The sequence below is a fragment of the Patiria miniata genome, unplaced genomic scaffold (assembly GCF_015706575.1).
Source record: "Patiria miniata isolate m_02_andy unplaced genomic scaffold, ASM1570657v1 HiC_scaffold_7, whole genome shotgun sequence".
Lineage (NCBI taxonomy): Eukaryota > Metazoa > Echinodermata > Asteroidea > Valvatida > Asterinidae > Patiria > Patiria miniata.
This window is the reverse complement of record NW_024037074.1, coordinates 35,662,984-35,684,968: the sequence shown is the minus strand read 5'-3', so window position 1 is coordinate 35,684,968 and position 21,985 is coordinate 35,662,984. Positions and strand designations below refer to the sequence as shown.

Sequence of the window (21,985 nt, the reverse complement as noted above, 5' to 3'; positions counted from 1 at the left end):
ATTGAGAATATAATGAAAAACTTAAGGAATTTTTGGGGAAAATTTGCTTTGCCACCCCCCCCCCCCCCCTCTGGAAAATATCATGGCGACGCCCATGTCCCACCCCTCTGTTCCATGCGCTGGGTGGGTACGCAACTGCCTCATCCAGAGAGAAAAGGGCTGCCAGAAACGAAACGTGATATGATTTCATAGGCCAACAAGTATGAGGTTTGCGAGTGAAAGATCCCGAAGAAAAGTGTGTTGCTATGTTAATTAATATTGTCCACACGTCGGTTATAATAATGGTAGACCTATAAAATATTTTAAGCAAATTCAGCACACTTTAGACAGTTTACGTTAAACAATATAGACAACATTGATGTAGACTAATGTAGCGTTTAACCATATGGGAATCCAAGTTCAGGGTTGGGAAGTGGACAGATAGATGTACGACATTCCCCCAAGACCCATGTCGGATGTCATATTGATTTGTAGCACCTGTGGTGCTGCATCTTTCTCTCACACAGATTCAGTTCTGTCGAGCGACCCTGGAGATAGCTCGGGTTGTCGAGTGATTGCACTGTGTGCATCTCGAGCGATATGCGCTTCTCTGGGGAAGCGTATCTCGCTCGAGATGTAAACCAAGATCTGGACGGAAAATCACTGTAAAATCACGGAGCATCCGTGACGGTCATGGTTAAGGTGATCACAATTCTACAGTAATAGCTGCGCCCTGGCTGGTCTATATCTGAGATAATACAGGTTCGCGTTAACGTTGAGTTACAAACGCAGTTTCGGGCAGACAACTATTTCATTAGACACTGTCCGGTTAAGTTAAGTTATAAATAATTTTTATGTCAGAACACAGGATCACGAACTTTAACCTTTCCGGTGCAGCCAATTATTTTGTTCGCAAAAAAAATGCACCTATTAGGGCAAACAAATACACTAGTCCGAACGAAAGTCAATTTTCATCGAACAAAAACAACATACTCGTTTTCCAGACGATAACTCTAGAAATGCTTCATGTATCGAACTGAAACTACATCTGGTGATTTGAACTGATATAATAACACGTATCTGTTGAATGTCTAAACAAATAGTTCACTCATTGAAATGATATAGCTCGAACAACCCAGTGTATCAGCGTAAAAAGAAAATACACTAGTCCGAGCAAAAGTAAACTTTCATGGAACAAAAACAACATACTCGTTTTCCAGACTATAACTCCAGAAATACTTCATACATCGAACTGAAATTACATCTGGTGATTTGACATGAAAAAAATCCACAAATATATGGAATGTCAAGAGAGGTTTTCAAACAATTGAAATAATATAGTCCGAACAACCCAATGCGTTCAGTTGGAAAAATACACTAGTCCGAACGAAAGTCAACTTTCATTGAACAAAAACAACATACTCGTTTTCCAGACGATAACTCTAGAAATACCCGATGCATCGAACTGAAGTAACATTTGGTGATTTGACGTGATAGAATAACAGAAATCTGTTGAATGTCAAGAGAAATTGTCAAACAATTGAAATAACAACCCAGTGTGTTCAGTGCGAGAAATACACAACATACTCTATTCATATTCAGGTACCCGCTGCTATCAAATTCGAACCAGCCAACCGCTCCCGTAAGCTCGGTGGTCGAGTGGTTAGACGTTTGCACTAGAAAGCAGAAGGTCGTGGCTTCGAGTCCCACCCGAGTAATTTTTTTCCAACTTTCACTCGGGAGGTAACACACTGAGTATACAGTGTTTATGCGTCGATGAATGGCAAAACCTGATTTTAACAATATACTCGTTGTCCGACATGCACAACAATTCCGCTTTCGAGTTGTATTCTATTTTTATTGCACCTCCGGTAACACCGGAAGTGAAGGTCAAGCGGTTTTGTGTCCGGGAATAAAAATTCTTGCCCGAGGCATTATTTACAACCTCACGCAAAAACGAATCTAAAGATATAGCTGAAACTATCTTCTCAAATTTGGCCCTTAACTTGCTTGTAGTTTGATGATGTCAGACTTTTTCAACATATTCGGACGGGGGTTCAATTTTATATAACTTTTTTTTCATAATCCCGTGAATCATTTGGAAGAAACTGGTTCGGTATGATTTTGAGGCTTCTGTCTATATTTTAAATTGACCTAACTTTGACCTTACAGTTGATCCGGAAGTAAAGGTCAAGCGAGTTCACGTCACAACCAACAAACAATGGTCTATCTGATTACAACGTATGAACATGATGATTATTTTGTTTGAGAGTTATAAGTGAAAGACCTTGTACATTTTTCAACGAGAAACGCTTGCAATTTGACACCCGATGACGTCATCATGACGTCACAGTAGTATGACCACTCAGGATGAGGGTTGATAAATGTTGAAAGTTACTGTTCCTTCCATAAACCGTTTAGGAGAAAATCCGCGGAGAAGTATTGTCCGGGGAAAAAAAAAGAAAGACAAGGAAGAAAGAAAGAAAGAAGATTTATCAAAACAATTCTAAACAGTGGTCAGGTTGTGCCCGACCACTTAATTAGTACTTGCATTACAGGCACGGGAAGCGTAAAAAGTGCAGATTTTTGTTTCGTTCGAAGCAACAAACTTGCTACAAATTTGATACTAGTCCTAACTGCACTGTAAAAACAATTCAAGGAACCTTATGCACCTTTTCGATTTTGGGGGAGGGGGGGGGGTTACATGTCGGAAAGTATTTTTTTCTGTTGGGTCTGTTTTGCAAGCGTTATTGGAAAGTCATGTAGTTTAGGACAATTTGACAAGGTATAGTTCAACCAAAAAAATATGTTGAATAAAGAAAAACAAAACAAAAAACGAAAGCTACATTTGTAGAGAATTTCTGCACCCGATAGATGAATAATGTGTTTTACATTATTTAGTAACACAGGATTTTACGATGCGCTCAGGTCTCATGGCTTTTTTTTGCAGACCCGGTCACTATTTTGAAATTGTAAATAATTGCATTGTGATAATTCACAATTTGTAAATAATTTTGACTTCAGGAGGAACAAAAGCTGCGATTGTTATGAAAGCGCGAGCCACAGATGCGCCTTTGTCTATTTTAATATTCCCAAATAAACCATAAAGGGAATAGGTGCATTAATATAATTTTGAAGTTGCACAAAGAAAATTACTGCATGGAGTTGGGTTTGAACGTGCGACCTTCGGATTGTCGTTCCAGTGCTCTACCAACTGAGCTATCCTGCCTTATGTTGGCTGTTTCCGGAACGGTAATCTGGAGGTCGCAGGTTCAAACTCCGCTCTAGTCAATTTCTTTGTTAAACTTTAAAATTACTCTATCATTTTTTGTATACCCAGTTTCACTATAGGCCTAGCTGAAATATTTATCGGAATGTAATTATGTAACTGTAATATATAGTGTACATGTTTAAAAAAAAAGTCACTAATGTAAAACTAATGTAAAATATCTTCTAAAAACTGTCACTTACATTATATCAAGATTGTCGATGGAGAGAACAAAATGGAGCGGTATGAAAGCTGTGAGAGTGAGTGAGGGAAAAGAGGGGAGTCGTATCAAAGGGTGCAAATTAACAAATAAATAAACCAGGCCAATAACATGATGGCTTTTTTTATTCTGTTTTCTTGTATTTTAAAGGGAGTATACAACATTTGGTTTGGCTCTAATTTGCAGAAATAAATGGATTTGGAGGATTAGTATGCTATAGAAAATATTGTTAAACTGACTTGTTTCATCTTTTGGGCTTGTAAATGCTGGGAAAAGTAAGAAAACCAATTTTGTTCTTGTAGTCTGGCTCCCTGGCCCCACTTAAGATGAAACGGAGCAATTTACAGACTTTGGAGAATTGCAAGGTCAGAGAATCAGTCTAGCAGGCTTGTACCCCTGCACAGGTGTGTAATCAATTGCAAAGAAAATGCGGAATAACTAAATATAAAGAATTAGGAGCAATTTTAGAAAAAAGCCAGTTTTCTCCAACGATGGTCGGCCGACCAGCGTTGGAAAAATACAAGTTTTCTTGAAAATGTCAGCAGACCAGGAGCCACGATTTTACAGAATGCTTTAGAATGTCATTCACTAACAATCCAGTAAGATATTTCGTTATAATTTGATCATTTCGTTTTTTGATGTTGTATTTTCCCTTTAAAGGGTCATGAGTTGAACTTTTCATAAGACACATTTTTTGCAACTCTCTATACCCAGAACTGTATGAAAACTATTTGACATTCCTTTTTGGTTAATTTTGTCGAGAAGAGCACCTCTTTAAACATTTCAAATTGTCCATGCTTTCCGGACAACTGAGGGCGCTGTTACTGTGTTGTCATTTCAGAAAGACACTGCACAACAACAGCAAAATGTCAAAAATTCTGGCAACTTTTGTTGCTGAAATAGCTGTAACATTGAGGTTTCTGCCGGAAATGACATCACACTTTTGCTCATGAGTATTATTTGCATTAGCATAAAACCAAAAAGGCGCCAAAATACCCTTGGAATTGGCAAAACGAAAATTGAAAATATGATTAAATGGGATACAAAGGCGCATTTTCAAGGATTGCATTAACAAATTTTTTACATTGCACTGACCGTTAACCACTCCAAAAGGTTATAAAAATGAATGTAATCCCAACCACTACCCCTAGACCGAAGGACGATCGCAAAACAAACATCGTCCATTAAGATTGGTTTTCGCATGGACTGTGGACGGGGCAAGTGTTTTTAGAGCGGGTGACATTTAAAGTGCTTTAGACGACGGGATACAAGTTTCGCGTTGCGGAAAAGCAATTCAAACTCGAAAGCTGACGTTTGAGAATGTCAGTCGGAGTAGATAGGACTTCGCACGCACCATCAACAAAACCTGGCTATGCACCGCATGACGTCACGATGACGTCCTAAAATATAGTTCGTCTCACCTCAACGTTTCATATTGCCAACACTCCCGACCAACGGAACTTTAGATACGGCACTAGTGCCACTGAAAATGATTGTAAAGAACTATCGTTTGAATTTGTATCGAACAAAATCTTTTTTGGCTCATATGGTAGAAATAAACACATCAATCTAAGACGGCGTTTTTGTTATTTTTGGTTTGAAAACAAAAAGTGCACGCAACTTTATACTTTTAAGGTCTATGGCCGTAACGTGTAACAATGTTTTAACAAGGATCTAAAAGTGTAAAGGGGTATATTCTCTCTACAGTGTGTAAAAATAAACATTATGGATGAAGGATACACCAAATTTCTTTAAAAAATAATAATAATAGATTTCAATTTTGTTAGCATGTTAAAGAATACAGTCTTGTCTACAACTACTCCAATTCCCATGCATATCCGTGTCTTCAAATCAGATATATCACAGTTCTTAAAATGCTATCTCATTGTATCCCATTCAAATTGAAATCCCACAGTAAATGCGTTTTATGTTTTATTGAACACAGTCTCAGGTAAGGTTGAAGATAATGTTGGAATCAAGGCTTATACAAGATTACATTACAATATCTATCAGACACATGTACAACACTAAATAAATTGTTAATTGGTCAAGTATCACATACTTATTGGCATTATGCTTTTACTACAGTTTTTCCATTGGAATGGAGCAACATCAGATAACTTTACCAAGAGTTCCATAATTATGTCAAGTTACCATCGGCTGATTTTCGTCGGCATTTCACCAGTTGTAAATAAGACTGTGCGCTTTACAATTCATAAAATAACTGGCGTCCACGATTCTTAACTTTTTTAAAGACAAATTTAGCGATTTCTTCATGCACACTGCCTATTGGGACAAACTGTAGAAATGAAATGCTGCTGAGGCATTAAAAACAACCCTACCCGACGATCGTTTTTTGATCCAACTTCCAAGATCAGAGGACTCGCGATTCACATTGAAGTAGACCGACCCGTATTCTTGGCACGTTTTTGTAACCATACCCGCCCCGGTCAATTACCATCGAACATGAACCGGTAAGGGCGTGAATCCCAAAAAGTGGGTTACGGTCAAAATAACGACTGACGCTGAAAGGAGCCCAACATTATAATTAATTTCCCCGTCGTATACACGTCTGTAAAAAAAATCCCACAGAGTACAGCAGGTGGTGCAGAGTCGATAGGGTTAAATTACATTTCCGATTTGGACGCGGGCAACTTCCTCTCTCGATCCCTTCAGTAATTTAACATTACAAATAATTGAAACGAGAAACGTTCGTTGGCAGTGACGAAAGATTGATTCTTCTGCTAGGATTTATCATGTCCAGTTTTGAAGATTTTAATAATTTTACGATTCATAGGGCATCCCTTTTTACAAAAATTATTTGTGTCTCGTTTTTTTTCTTTTAAAGCTTTGGCAGGAGCTTCTACTTGACACTTGGTGGTCGGTCGGTCGGTCGGTCGGTCCCCGGAAAATTGACCAAAATAAGCCACCTAATTTTCCCACAAAATATACCTACCAAATTTTAATTAAAAAAAACAAACAAAATAAAAAAAGATTCAATACTTAACCAAAATTGTTTCTTACAATTCGGAAAGGTGTTCATGAAAAATTTGTAACTGGGGGAAAATATGTGCGGTAATGTTATAGTGACGTGGTATTTATCACAAATCGCTATAAATCTTGCTATAAATCTAGGTATAAATCTGAAGTATGGTGTTACGTATTTGCCATCGGCGTCGTATTTTTGGGCGTCGCATTTTTAAGCTCTTGCAGGGATCATTTTGATAGATTTCATGCAAGACTTTCATGCAAGACGGTCAGAGCGTATTGTGCAGTCGCACTTGTAAACCGTTTACCCTGTCTGGAACCCCCACTAACAAAAAATAAATTAATGGAACAAATGAATATCAATTTCAGGCAATGCGGGCTCTGTGTTATTTGAAAAGCTATATGGAAAACAAAATCCAATGTTACAGGAAGATGCGAGGGTGTTGCCTCTCAAAATATCCGGGGTCGATGGTTGACCTTTACATTTATTATAGCTGCCACTACAGCCTAAACGTATGTGAGCTGCATGGTGCAGATAAAATGGAAGTCAACTACATCTTGCCAAAGATGGCTTCGTTATTTTGTTCAGTGACACATCAACTCTGATAAACTCGTTGCAATAAACAAAACAAGACACGCACTTGTAGCCATATAAGGCTGCAACTGCATATCTCTTCCTTCAGATTTGAGATTTTCGCCGACCCACCAATCCTATATCACTCAGAGGAAACCATATGAGAACCATAGAAATAAAAAAGGGACGCCCTTTATCAGTTCTCTGATGAGTAAATTTAAAAACACGAAAGGGACAGATCAACGTTTGTTTTTCTCCTTATCATCTCCTTAATCATGGCCTGAGTTAAACCAAAATAAAAGAAGAACGGGCAATGACTGAAATGGCACTAACGGGGCATAATTTCTCGACTCCGCTCCTCCGCCCCTCTTCTCCTCCTTTCCCCAGAAGTAATGAAGAAATTGAATCGTTGCTCCAGTAAGAGAAGCTGCAGCTGGCGTGTTCTAAAAGGGACATCTTAATAATGTTGTAGTTTTATGTTTATACGTCGTGGTTCTTAGCGGATGTGCCATCGTTGTTAACGCAGTGCTTGTACTGAAAGGACAACTTCAAAGTGGAAGTAGGCCTACCCATGGGTGATGTCTCTCGGAGTAGTTCTGATATTTTTACATTTATGAACTGATATTTATACCAATGTTACCGTAGAAAACTGTCCAAACAAACTTCGAATTATAATACTACTGTCCGTGGTCTTCAACAAATTCGATATGTTTCAACGAGTTTTCGACTAGTATGCCTCATTTAGTAAACTGTGGTCTACAGGGTGAGTCAAATAAGCGGAACCCAATCCCCAAAATTTTATTTCATATTTAAACAAATATGTAGCACCAAAAATAATAATGATTGGAAAGCCAATATCATAAGCTACTTTTAGATGAAAAAATTACTGAAATTGGTCAATCCGTTCGAAGAATATCACCATTTAAACACAATGACCCTAAACCTCGTCAAAAAAGTGCGATTTCAAGAATCGCCGTCACAATTGCCTTCAAATATCATCAGTGATAAAATCTTAGTTTAAACGTTAAAAATATTCAACAAAGTCCATTTGAAGGCCTGTCTTTTTTTTTTAAAGTAGATTTTATCAATCATATTGTTTGCCTAAACAGGGTTGTTAATAAAGATATTGTGTATTACAGTTGGTGACAGTTGTTGAAACAAGTATTCTGTGTCATTTTCTTTGTTGTTCCAAACATGTCAAAACACACAATTAATTGCTTTTTTTGGACGAGACAGGTTTTAGGGTCATTGCGTTTAACTGGTGATATTCTTTGAACAGATTGAGCAATTTCAATATTTTTTTCATCTAAAAGTAACTTATGAAATTGGCTTTCCAGTCATTATTATTTCTGGTGCTACATACTTGTTTAAATATGAATTTAATTTTTGGGGTTTGGGTTCCGCTTTTTTTGTGTCTCACCCTGTATTTTGGGCGCCCGCAACCCTCTGCAGTAAGGCTATTTTGGGTGATCTTTGTGCGCAAACAGATCAGCATAGCAAATAGACTGAATCCCAATATTATCGTGTCTGATAGAGGTGGGAACCAGTCTACCCTGCGAGAACTGTCGGACAGTCCATCATTCTTCAAGAAGGCCACTTGGTGCCAGTTGACCGATGATAACACTGCTTGAAGAGGCTGTGAGTGATGCAGTATGTATGCAGCAGTTCGCGTCCATCACTCATCGCAGAAAGAAGATAAATAACGAGATATTGGTGCACGGCATTCTCACCTTCATTAACGGATATGTCGCTTTTACCGGATACTAGCGCGCTGGTCAAGGCCGGTCAGCCCAGCTGAAAACTTGATGGCTTTACTGAGAGGTTTGGCGGGCCACGACCTTTAGCGACATTAGCCAACTGGCCGTCGCACTCAATCGCTACAAAAGAGGCGATGGTGACTATGAAGAACGGTATGATAAATGATTTAACGCTGCATCACTACAGTCGAATTTAAATGCACTGGATTGGACTGCTCCGCTGACGATGCTTGCGTGAGTCAGCGAAGAAGTCTCAGTTGAAGTATTAAGGACCCCGTGCACAAGTACCTCCTTGACAGTGAAAATGACAAAGAGCACCGATGACTGAAAGACACTAGGCCTTTATACAGCACCATTACCGAAGGTTCGCCGAAGGCGCGCCCACCTTCGCCTCGCACACCGGTCGTGCTGTTTAGCGTCAACTAGTCTTGGCCCAAGACGCTAGTGATCGATAGTGGACGGTGAATAGTGCGCCCTCTAATGACACAACAATTAGACCAGCGGAGCTACTCGCACTAACGTCTTTGCCATTTCGTATCAGCGGTTTAACTTTTTCTTTATTTTCTCCGTAGGCTTTCCTACGGAACCAATCAGCGATCGAGAAAGTTCGATGGCTCGCCCGATGGTTGTAAGCATACACGTCGCGCGGTACGTGATCGAGCATCAGCGCTTCCATAGGGAACCAGTGCTTACTTTACTTCCAACCTTGTTTCCAATAGTAAGCCCTGGAAAGGAAACTTTCTTCCTGAATCCTGATTCGATATCGCAATTGGCTAGCAATGGATTTTTATTGTGTACTTGGTGTTATTATTCACAACGTGCAGTACGTGTTTTCGCGATGTATTCGTCCACACTTTCTCGAAAATACTCATTTCCTTTCCAATTTGTTAATATTAATATGAAATGTGATACTTCATGTTGTCTCGTTAAGATCGTAACAGTTTAATTAAAATAAAATCGTCTTTTCGTAACTCACGCCATATGCTCGCGATGTGACGAATTGACTATGTTTTTACCCCAGACACCGCACACAAAAACAAATAATGTAACGCACATGTAGGCACCAGACTATTCCTCATTTGCATACGTGTTCAAAAATCTTGCACATGCAAAATGATCCAATACCAGGGCGAGAGGGCAATAGTGATGGGCGCGTACTGCTCGACACCCTGGGGACGAGGTTGACACGTCCTGCGCTACATTATCGAGCATCATATCAGCGCTTTAGGGAACCAATCAACGATCGAGATACTGCGGTGATTATGCACGGAACTATAAACAGGTTTGTTCGAATTTATACAGACGGTCTTATTTACATATAAAATGGCCCCGCTCGGCTCCCACTGCTACGAAATGACCAAGACGTTGGTGCGAGAGCGTAAAAAAACCCCAATTATGCAAGTGCGCTACGCAACAATATATGCAACTATTGCTCTTGAACACTCAACGTCTAGGGCCAAGACTAAGCGTCAACAAGCGTCAGCAAACACGATCAGCGTCAAGAAAGCATCAGCAAGATATACACTATAGCGCTCGTCTTCACCACCCCATCCAAGCCAATAACACCGAGGACCTCTTATTTCTTTGAACTCTCATTGTCATGCAAGTAGTAAACTTCAAATCAAACCAATTTTGTCGAGGTACATGTATAATATGGTCATATTTTTTGAGCCAAGGCTAGGGAGTCAGTATAGCTCACCCTCTGATGAAGCCAGCAAAAATCGCAATGACGGCCTGATTAATCCAAGTGAAATCAAAAGCAAACTGATTCAAAGGAAGCGGGAACAGCAACAAACAAGCTAATCAAGCATGAATAGAAGGGAAAGGAGACAGACGAAGAGCCGGGGAAGGGTCACGGGGACAAAAGGGCAGACAACGAATGCGTACCTGGAATGTTAAGTAATTTCAAAGAAGATTAAGGAGTGAGTGAAAAATAAGTGCAGAAGAAGCTATTAGTATAGACAGCTTATAACACAATATTGTTCAGACTTTACCTCGTTCGTGTCATTTGCCTTTAACACCCAGATTAAGACTCTGATAGCCATATTGCATGATTACACTAAGTGTGTGTATAACGCGTAGGTCTGCATTGAGAGCTATCGCAGTCCCAAAACTGAATATTGTGAAAACATGCAAATATAGGGAATAAAACACTGGCTTGTTAGTTTGGTTTCTGGTTCGTTTTAATGGATAGAGTATACTATATGGCAATACACCTTCTTAACACTTAGACATTGGGGACGCATGACACAATACATGAGTGAGTACAGTACCTTTTATTATCGAAATCATTTTCCGTACTCCCTGCAGTCCTAACATATACTCATTTTCGCTCATTCATCGAAATAGGTGTGTATTTACAAATGCTAAAACCTTAAAAAAAAAAAAAAACCACCCACTACTGACATTGGCATTAAAAAGGCAGTTTCTATTTTGAGACCTGGCAGAAAAAAAGTTCAAAGTTCCAATATCAACAACTTGTGTGAAGTGCGTCCAGTCGCCAAGGACTGGTATAGTTCAGGCTTTTGCACTGTGTATTGTGAACAGCAACGCATCAATAAATCCTGTTAATACCGGCGAGGTAAATCACACCTGCAGGCGAAACGGGAATAAACTGCCTTTAAACCCAAACTGGAAATGCGAAATCAATCATCTATAGAAAAGTGCGCGACCAACAGGGCGAAATAAGGTCAAAACGGTCACACAACAGTGATCGTGTAACCACGGGCGACGGGGAGCTCTGTTGCCGGTGTATGTGTACGCGTACTCACAGGCTCCACACAGAAAGTTGATCTGAAGTCAACAAAACTGCCATCGTTTCGTTTCCGTGAACTCGGTGGTTTCTTAAATCTAGGCAAGGCAATTTTTTCAGGATCTTAATATCAAGATGATTAGGGTAATGGTCGTGGTAGCTCTACTCTCCCAAACACTTCTGACGAGTGGCGCACTCGTACCGATGGTAAGACAACTCGACACAAATTTGCCAAACAACCACTCAAAGGCCGCGTCCAAATTGCCCACAACGCAGAGGGATTTGAAACAGCAGTCTGGGAGAGCCGAGACTACGACTCGGGGAAGGACTGAATCACCAACATCACCACCATCAACATCCTCACCCTCGACATTCCGCGAGGATGCCCTGAGACTACACAACCACGCAAGGAGGAAGACCGAGCCGCCAGCGGCCAACATGCCCTGGCTGGTAAGTGACAGAGGAATATTAAACATATACCAGGGGAAAGAGGGGTGGGTGGGGGGGGGGGGGGGCGTTGCTGCAGCTGTTGCATTCCCGGCACCTATAGGTATATGGTGGGGCTCAGAATCAAACAAGAGCAGCAGAGTGAAACATAGGCCTGTCAAGGATGCGAAAGTGCCACATGTGCTGAAAAATTTAACAAATAAAAAAGGTGTAAAAATATTGAAGGAGATGCATACTGTCATGTCTATACACCATCGGCTGTTTAAATGTCCACAGTTTGAACTATAGATTGAGAAATGACTTGTGTATTTTGGGCTTGTATCGGGAGAGCATAATGATGCAGTACGACTATACTATCCGAAATGGTGAGATTTCATCATGAAATCTATACGCCATCATGATTTCTGACGCGTCAGCTCATCTTCCTGTACTGTGCAGAAGCCTCATCTGGAGAATACTCGCTGGTATAGTTGGTAGAAGATGGCTAATGCCTCCTTTCTGTCCGACTTGTGTTGATTATTCATAAATACCCGAGGCAGTCTGCCAATTCTCATTGGTTGAGAGCCTGTCACGTGGGTGGTTTAAAACTTGAAATTTGAAGTTTCCTTTCCTGAAATATCGGCATGTGATACAGCAGTGTTTGATAGGGCCTTTGGTCTGTGTCATGCTGGCAAGACCTAAACCATCCCTTTGAAATACATGGACCCGCTACCGCCCTCATATAAAGCGTAAGTGGATGGCTAATGTGTATAGACATTTCCCTTGTTTTCCTTCTGACGTAATAGAAACAAAACCTGTTTTGGTATTTTCATGACAAGGATTGTAATTATTTAAAGACATCAATCCAAAAATGCTGTGCATCGAGAGCGCTTTATTTGTTCTTGCAATCAAGTGAAACAAGTTTTGTGACTTGCAATAAATTGAAAAAAAAAAATAAAGGTTTGTGAAAATACATTGTATACATGCAGTACTCTTATACACAACAGATACACAAATTAGTAAGGATCATTTGCTTTTTTCCGTATGAAGCAGGAGCAATTGCTCAAATCTTAGTAGTATATTAAACCTTTTGAATTTCATCTCACAGAGAAAATCTATTTACAATGTTGTGGTCTCGTAAGTGGATCCTCGTAGGTAGCCGTTTCATACATTGTATTTTGAATTGAACCCTCTGGTATACAATCTCTAAATCAGCACTCCGGACGTGATTCTCATTCAATCGGTTAGTGTATGTGATGTCGAGGTCCCAGTAGATGGGTACCGTAATCTTCGCAGTATTTAACGAATACCGATACATTTCACAGAGCATTGGTACCAGTCCTGTCTTCAAGGATTTTCTCATTAAAACGACCAATGCTCCTATTATACGTGCCTTTAATCCAACCAAAATGTTTAGCAGCGGATAGCAGCTCAACAAATCATCCTGTCTCTCCGTTACTTAGTTAGTAGTTAGTTATTTAGTTGGTGAGTTAGATAGTTAGTAAGTTAGTTAGGTAGTAACAAACGTTGACATTGTCTAGTATTGCTCCTACATATTTTGGCTGATTTCAACCAAACTTTGTCAAAAAAATCAGTAGCCCAGGCCCAACATGTCACATGACCAAACTGGGGTCGAAGGTCATCTGATTTTTTTTTTTCCAACTCAAAATACTACTCCTTCCAGAAATTACATGGCACAATCACGTGACTCATGCGTGGACACGAATTCGTTGGCCCGCAGCTTCCAAGATCCGATCGAGCTTGTTATATTTTGAGCAACATGTCTTCAAAGTTTTCTTCCATATCACCGTTTCCATTCTACCTCTTGGCGTCCAAATGTCAAGTACATGGATAGGCCTATCTCAATAGCCATCCTACTCTCCGAATTAAAGGCCAAAAGGAATTTTGTTTCTAACCATATGCCCGCCCTACATCGACTTTCTCAAAGGCACCATCTTGGGCGACTCGTAATTATTACATGTAGGCCTATACTACTATTTATAACCGTGTTTTTAATCCGATGATTCAACACATGCACTTAGAGAGTAAATTCAATTTATACGTCAGTGTATATGTGGCATTATCTCTGCGCGCCATTTATAGTTGCGTATAACTTTTAAGTTGAGAAATTATTAAAGCAATGTAATAATGGATAGCGCGTCATATTTTGGTTGCTCAAAATTCCAAGCCATATTTAGAGATGGTAAGTAACAGTTATTGAGTATCATGTAGATTCGATGGTTTCAGCTTGTGAATGCTCAACCAACACGGAAAATGTTATCAGTAAGCTCAAATTTATCCTTTTTGTCATGGAGTGACTGGAATATTATATTCTTTACGTTTTGGCAGCGAATCGTCCGTGGGAAAACTCGACCAGGTTGTTTTCATAGGCCCATACAGAAATCTCGAAACTAATGATGAACAATGAAATTATGAAATATTAAAATATTATAAAATGATTTAATGCCAAACACCAAACATTAAATACAAAACACAAATACGAGTCCTTGATTATATACAAGCGTTGCTTGCACAGCTGGTAAACACACTAGACTGGTAAACACATTGATTGGACACAAAAGTTGCATTGAAAGATAAAAAGATGAACTTTAGAAAATGATCACTGAACACACAACAACCTTTATTCTCAAGTTTAGATAAGATGCGTTGTTTCAAAGATTTCCATCAGTTTTTGTTTCTCCCCCAAAAAATCCAAGCGGACAAATAAACGCCAGTTAAAGGTAATGTTGGTGGTGGAAAAGAAATGGGCAGGTGTCACATAGCTGCATGTATACAAATTCCACTCCTTTTTAATCAGAGAAGGGAGATTTCCTTTAAGCATCCAGGCGCTGTTTTTATCCAGGATTCCAAGAAATGTGTACATGGGAGATCTGATAGGCACAAATGATCCGTGGATTTTGAACTCCCTAAAATAAATTTGAAGTACCTATAGGTCAAGGGTCAGTTTCTGCCTTACAACATTTGTAATTTTCAACGGTAATGTACACATGCGGTTACGGGACGAAATGAGACTCCACCCAGTTGCAAATCTCGAAAATTGGCTCTGCACTTTTTACGACTTTTAAAAGCTGCTCTTAGCCCTATTTTGTTCAGATCGGGCGTTCAATGTCATGAGTCAAAGAATCGGGTTAACGCTGTGGTTCTTTCCCTATACCTTCCACATCTGTGACTCGGTTTCGATTCCCCCCATATGTCAACAAGTATAGTCTATGGAAAAGACGCTTGCATTAATGATGCGTGCAGATTGTTCAAAACAACAGTGCATCTGACCATTCAGAGGGCGCCTTCTATCGGGTCTTCGGTATTACATTAACATGGAAGTAGATTGACCAATCAACAGATTTGGCCGACCTTTTGCTCTAAACGACGTCGCAATTAATGCTAAAGGCGGCTCCGATTGGCTGGCGTGCGGGGTCGGATAAAATTTACATGCACGGATAAATCAGACATCGTAGTGTGGCTGTGCACACGTGAACGTATGATCCTGGATTTTAAAGGAACTGCCTGAAAATAAACAAAACAGATAAGCCAATTTGAGGTTAATTTCTTCCCACCTCTCAAATCAAAGACTCTTTTCCTCATCTTCACTTTCGAGACTTGCACTTTTGAGAAAGCCTTTAGCTTCATTTCCAAAAAAAGAAGATAGATATGCTCTTGCCGCAAATACTTCTCATCCAGATTTGCTAATTCGTAAGATGGATTTTTGAACTGTTCTGACAAAGATACCATAAAGTAAAAACTGTGTTTAACAATGAAACACAATCTTGTTATCCCTTTGTAAAACATGTTTGGAAGCAGAACATAAACACCATCCATCCTTACTGTAAACATGTTTAGTATTTAAACATGTTTACAAACTGATAGCAAGAAAGTGTTTAGAAAAGTGATTAATTGCTAAACACATTTTTGCAGAATACATGTAAATTTGTATGATGTCTTGTTTTTTCGTCCTGTAGAGAGTAGTTTAAGCTTTGAGATACTGCCTTTTCCCCCATTATTTTCCCTCATTCGTATCACGTCGTGTGCCAGATCTTTTTCATGGGGAAAAATCTTATTTTGTTTCTCTTCAATGTCAAAGCACGTTTTATTTTATTCATTACTTATAAGCAATACTTCTGCAGGGAGCAACATGAGACAGTGGTAATTATGGAGGGCTGCTTCACCGCCTCAAGACCTAGGCCTATGGCTCACCAAAGCTTGCATTTCCTTCTTCCTTTCCTTCAGAGATGGAATTCCGACCTAGCCTATCTAGCCGAGCTGTGGTCCCGCCGTTGCGTGGTGGACTACGGCCTACCCCTCTCGCCCGCCCCGTTCACTTACAACGGTCGTATCCTCCAAAATGTCTGGTCAGGGCAGCACAGGAATGGTGGCATTGGTGGCACTGTCTCATCTTGGCTGGCCGAAGGGCGGGAGTTTAATTACGGCACGGGAGCATGCTACCGTGCCGGCGGATGCAGACATTATCTGACGGTACGATCTCACAATTACAGCCTCCATCAGCGTGTTGTATAATCAATGCAAGTTAAAATTGAATTATTTGCACAAATCCCCGTTCGCCTAAGTATAATGTTCATCTTTGCGAATGCAAATGGACTAGAGACGTGTTGCCTAAGTTATTTGAACTAAAATGCGGCAGAGCCGGGTGTAAAATCAATCTTGTCCATGAATTACATGGAATACCCTCTAAGTGTTAATATACTTTCTTTGTATTCGATTAGACCTTGTATACTCCAATTATTTATGAAGAACTGCAATTTATGCAGAACTTTAGTTTGTAAAGAAAAGACGAAAACTTCAAGTAATCTACCAAATACATGATGATGTATATTCCACTTTTCTAGTTTGTTAAAAAGTCTCTCTGTCCATTTCTTTATGTCAATTTGAAGACCTTACCTGGAAACAAAGACATGACATTTGTATTCGCATAATTGCCGAACATTGTAATTTATCAGTGGCGTACCAAGAAATAAAGACCTAAAAAAGGGACGGGTCATTTGCCGATCTGGCGACATTTTTGCCAGGTTTTTTTTTAGGAAACGAAAATGCCCGAACCTCGCAGCCGCTGCTAGTGGTAATACCCTCCCTCGCTTTTAACCTTTTTTTTTTTAAGAGCGAAATAAAAACTGGGCCACTTTTTTTCAGATCACTTATACATCCCCCCTCAACCTCTCGAACTCCAAACCTGGATACGCTTCTGATTGTCATCAATCTGATTTCTCATTCCGCAGATGACATCTGCCACGGTGCATGAGGTTGGTTGTGGATTCTCCAAATGCCATGACGATATCATGATCGTCTGTTACTATGGCACCCGAAGCAGGTAATTAATTGTTATTCATGTATGCAACGCTACTGATATTGATCCTCGTTGTTGATATTTCGGTCCGATAAATTTACTATAAGTCAGCACAAAAATTGCACAGACTTTTTGCAATTGCTTTCCGTTTATCTTTCATTCGGGTAAAATAACAACATAAAAGCCAGACTACGTGTTCGCCAGATGTAAACCAAAACAAAAAGATCTCTTTTCCAAGTACTGCCAGAAACGACGCTTTATTTCCTAAATGACTTCTGTTCTCCAATACTGATTCTTACAGCTCACAAGGACCCGACTCACCCTTATCACATTATGCTGCCGGTCCACCTTGCTCTAAATGCGGGGCTGATGAATGGTGCGATGATGGACTTTGTAGTAAGTAATTGGACAAGGTTTGAAATTCTACCAAATTCCAGCAACGACCGGCTGAAATTGCCATTTCATCTGAAATTCAGATATACATGTACCCTTTTTTTTTGTTTACGGATGAGATGTTTACACGTTTAAACGAAAACAAAAATCTAAATCCGTTTACAAATTTTCCAAAACGTTGAAATGAAACCCGAATAAAAAAGGAGTATACGTTCACGGGGTGTTCTTTGAGTAAAACATACGTGGCACAACTATTTAACGATGTTTTCAAACCTATTTAATTTACAAAACCACCGTACTTGATTTCATTCGAGGTACACATAGTTAAGTTTTTACCTTTTCAATTACTGCTTGCTATTATGTCAGTCATTGTTGACCTATCATGTCAATCACAATCACGCCCATCTTCAGACATAATGGGCAGGCGTCAACCTTTGTGATGGGTTAAAATTAATGTTTAGTAAACAGTTAAATTGTTCTTAAGATATGTGCTAAACGCTTACAAAATTAAACACAAAGTCACATCCTTAACAATTTGATACATCCAAGTCGTGGGCACAGTTGCCCTGGGCCTGTTTTCTTTAAAAAAAAAACCAACCAGTGTTTCTGTCACTTATTTACTCTTAACCTTTCAATCACAATTACCTGAAGAACTAGTTTCGAGAAGTAGGAATAGGCCTAAACAAATTCAGAATATTTTTGTTTGACATCCAATTATTTCTAAAGGGTCTCAAGTTAAGCAGTGGAAGAGTGAATCTGCCGATGACAATTGCCAATGTGACAAAATGGAGGACGCATCATTATCATCAGATTCAGAGCTTGATGATAGCGCCCTCACCCTTGGCTCATATACAGTAATTCTGTATCGTCATCGAAGGCAGGCAGCAGCAAATGGTTCAACCACGGCACCAATCGACTGTGGATACCTTGGTGAGACAAACCAATATAGGTCAAAATCCCAATAGAAAGAAAATGTTTAACCATTGCCTTACTACACGCCCCAAACACTTAGGGCCCATCTCAATAAGCCTGTGTACTGATGACGTCACACTTTGTTTACATGTGCACTTTCCTATGGAGCGCCAGTGGGGGCCTACGGTCCACTGAGCACCATAGGAAAGCAGACACGTACAAAGTGTGACATCATCAGTACAGAGACTTATTCATATCCGGGAAGAGTTGCGGACACCGTACCGGGTATAAGTTTCAGGATTCTGAACAACTTTCCCGCAGTCTTCCCGCAATGAACTTTCAGCTACATAAAGCTACAAGCGTAGATGTACATCAATCTTGGAATTATACACCAAGATCTTTCAGCCGACTCGGGGACACCTCAGTTTTGTGCTGCTGTTGCTTTCAATGCGGCTGGCACACACTGATGATATCTCCAGTGAATTTACAAATGATCTCCGAATCAGAATGAAACTGAGCATACAAACTGTATAGCGGGGAGTGTGGCCAATTGGTATAGGGCTCGTGACTCATGACTAGAGGGGATCAGGGGTTCAAATCCAGCCACTGGCCATATGTTGTGTCCTTGGGCAAGCCACTTCACCTCCACTGTCCTCTCTCCACCCAGGAGTATAAATGGGTACCGGCATTAGTTCCGGAGTAACCTGTGATTGACTGGCATCCCTTCCAGGGAGAATAGAAATATTCTCAGTCATTTCATTCCAAGGAAACCAGGAATGCGCCATTGTGACTGAGTTTACTATATTATGTATAATTGCCTTCAAAGAGGGTGTGCGATCTGCTTCTTTCATCAGATATCCCGCTGTGGATCTTCGTTGGTTTGCTGGCATTCATTGTCGTCCTGGGCCTAGTGATTGGGATTATTGCGATGTGCATCTGCATTTGCAAGGATACCTGTAGATCATGCATGAACGGGATCGGAAGGTATGTGAAATGATTTGCCTGGGGACAGAGAATCACTGTCGATACCCATCTCAAGCCAAAACATTGCCAGACAGAACCTATTACATGCTCTGCAGGTTGCTTTTTATTCAAAGTTTGATCATCACTGAAACATGCTTAAGCAGAGCAAAAAAAAAACATCTTTGGAACTTAAAGAATTCGAACTTGATGTCATACCTTTTTGCCTGGATTTGGTTTCAGCAGTGAAAATGAAATCCTGTATTCCCAGCAAAAATATTCATTTAACCATTAGCAATATTTTTTCTTAAAATTTGGTCAAAATTGAAAGTTGGGGTATGAGATTAGGAACAAATAGTTGCAAATGCCTGGAATCCTTTTTTAACGATTAATTAAAATACTTTCTTAATTCTGCACTTGGTTGAAAGGGTTATTGACCGGAGTGGGATCTAATTCTGAATAAGTGACCTTCAGATTACCAGATATGAGGCTAAAGCGGCTAATTCTTGAGATTCCAAGTTCAAATCGGCTCCAGCCAATTGCTTTATTCAGCCAACTATTAATAAGCATATCTAGTCGATTTTCCATTGTATTTTATTTGATGACTTGTAATTTCTGTTAAAAATATTACCACAGATGCTGTAGATGTCGTGGTAGTCAAAGTAGTGATGATGGAAGACGACGTAACGGGAGAAAATGTACAATTAGGTTTATATGGTGCAGAAGGTGCAGAAAGGTGAGGCCTACTGAAGATAACGATGCAGCCAACCCGGATGATGGTTCACAGACCGACTTGACCAGAGACGATGAAGACACCCCTGATGGACCCATAGTGGAAGAACCTCCAACACAAGTTGATGATGCCTCTCCAAATGCAGAGCAGAAGACGTATCGGAATATTGGCACCAATACGGACGAAGTTGAATGCACAGCCACCAGCATAGAGAAACGAGAGTTTCATGACGTAAAAGTGCAGGTAAAGGCTGAGAGCCAGGACACAGGGGTCCAGGTGACACCTGAGACTGAAGACACAGGAATGCAGGTTGAACTGGTGGAAGATGACAAAGAGGTCAACCCAGAGGACGATGAGAGAGAGGAACAGGAAAACTCAGAGGATGATGATGGACAGGTACCGGAAGTCCCTTCACCATCTTCACCATCATCAACATCGTCATCATCCCCACCATCATCAAAATCGTCTTCATCAAAACCACGATCATCATCAAAACACCCCTGGGGAAAGTGCTTAGAGAGGGGTTGCAAGACCTGCCGCTTACACACCAGAGACCAGAGAGAGGTGCATAAAGAGAAGTTAGAAACACTCAGGAAAATCAACGAAGCCAATCGGAATCCCAACCTGAAGCCTGGAGATCGCATCTTCTGAGGCAAGCAAACTGGTTATCCATGATGCACAGCAACTGTAGAGGATGCTATGTGCCAGGGCAAGAGTGTTCTGGGGCCAAGTTCAAGAAACAGCATAGCACAGCATTGTGCTTAGCATAGAAAAGTTCTGCTAAGTAAAAACCGGTTACCAGTCAAAATGTCATAAGTGGCATTCCCAGGCAGACTTTGACTAAGCACATAAATTTGCTTGTGTGTGTGTGTGAAATTGAAATTGGGCACTGACCTGTTAGTGGGCACTTCGTACTGGTGACTGATCTCTACCAGTGTTGTAGTCGAGTAAGTCCTTGCAATTCAAGAAACTGCAAGTCCATCACGAGTCTTTCATTCTCTAGTCAAGTCACTAGCTATTCAAATGAACTGTTGGGGAGTCAGGTTGGTGTAGCGGTACTTTCCTCACCTTCCACCGCTGTGACCCGGGTTCGAATCCCACCTGGGCCAATACAAGTGGATTGGGTTTTTCCAGTCCCTACCTGATTTTGTGGGTTTCCCCATGAAACCTGCAGAGAGAAGACAATGAGAAGAAATGACAGTTTTAGAGGTGGGAGGAAACCCCAGAATGATGGGGTTTTCCTCCCACCTCTAAAACTGTCATTTCTTCTCATTGTCTTCTCTCTGCAGGTTTCTTCAGGCTTGCGAGCTACAGTGCCTAGGGCGCTTTTCAGGAATCCTTGGTTTCAGTACCAGAATGAATAATAATTACAATAGTTACAAAAGCATTCCTTTGTCATTGTTCATCAGGTTACTTGTGACTGAACATATGAAAGGACTTGTTAAAGGACTTGTGATGGTCTCGACAACAACACTGATCTCTTCAGAATATTTTCCAAGTTGACAATTACAAAAGTAGTTGGTTGTTTTTTTTTTGTGGTGGCTTCAATTCTTCATGCATGGTGAAGGGTGTATGCGCTATACATTTAGTGGGCACGTTTTTGCTTATAGCAGGTGCAATGTACATGTATGTGACTTATGTGTGAATTACTATAACAGGTGTGTTAAAACTGTACCATACAATTTCTGCTGTTGGGAAAAAAGGGT

General features: G+C 40.3%; 1 protein-coding gene across 1 annotated transcript; it reads left to right on the top strand.

Annotated features, from left to right (window-relative positions):
* The first annotated feature begins 11,281 nt into the window (after positions 1-11,281).
* On the top strand, positions 11,282-21,317 carry LOC119746540. The gene is made up of 7 exons (XM_038223520.1): positions 11,282-11,988; positions 16,210-16,455; positions 17,214-17,305; positions 17,583-17,677; positions 18,401-18,604; positions 19,441-19,570; positions 20,183-21,317. The coding sequence occupies exons 1-7, from the start codon at positions 11,674-11,676 to the stop codon at positions 20,928-20,930; spliced, it is 1,830 nt and encodes a 609-aa protein (XP_038079448.1). The 5' UTR covers positions 11,282-11,673; the 3' UTR covers positions 20,931-21,317.
* The last annotated feature ends 668 nt before the right edge of the window (positions 21,318-21,985 follow it).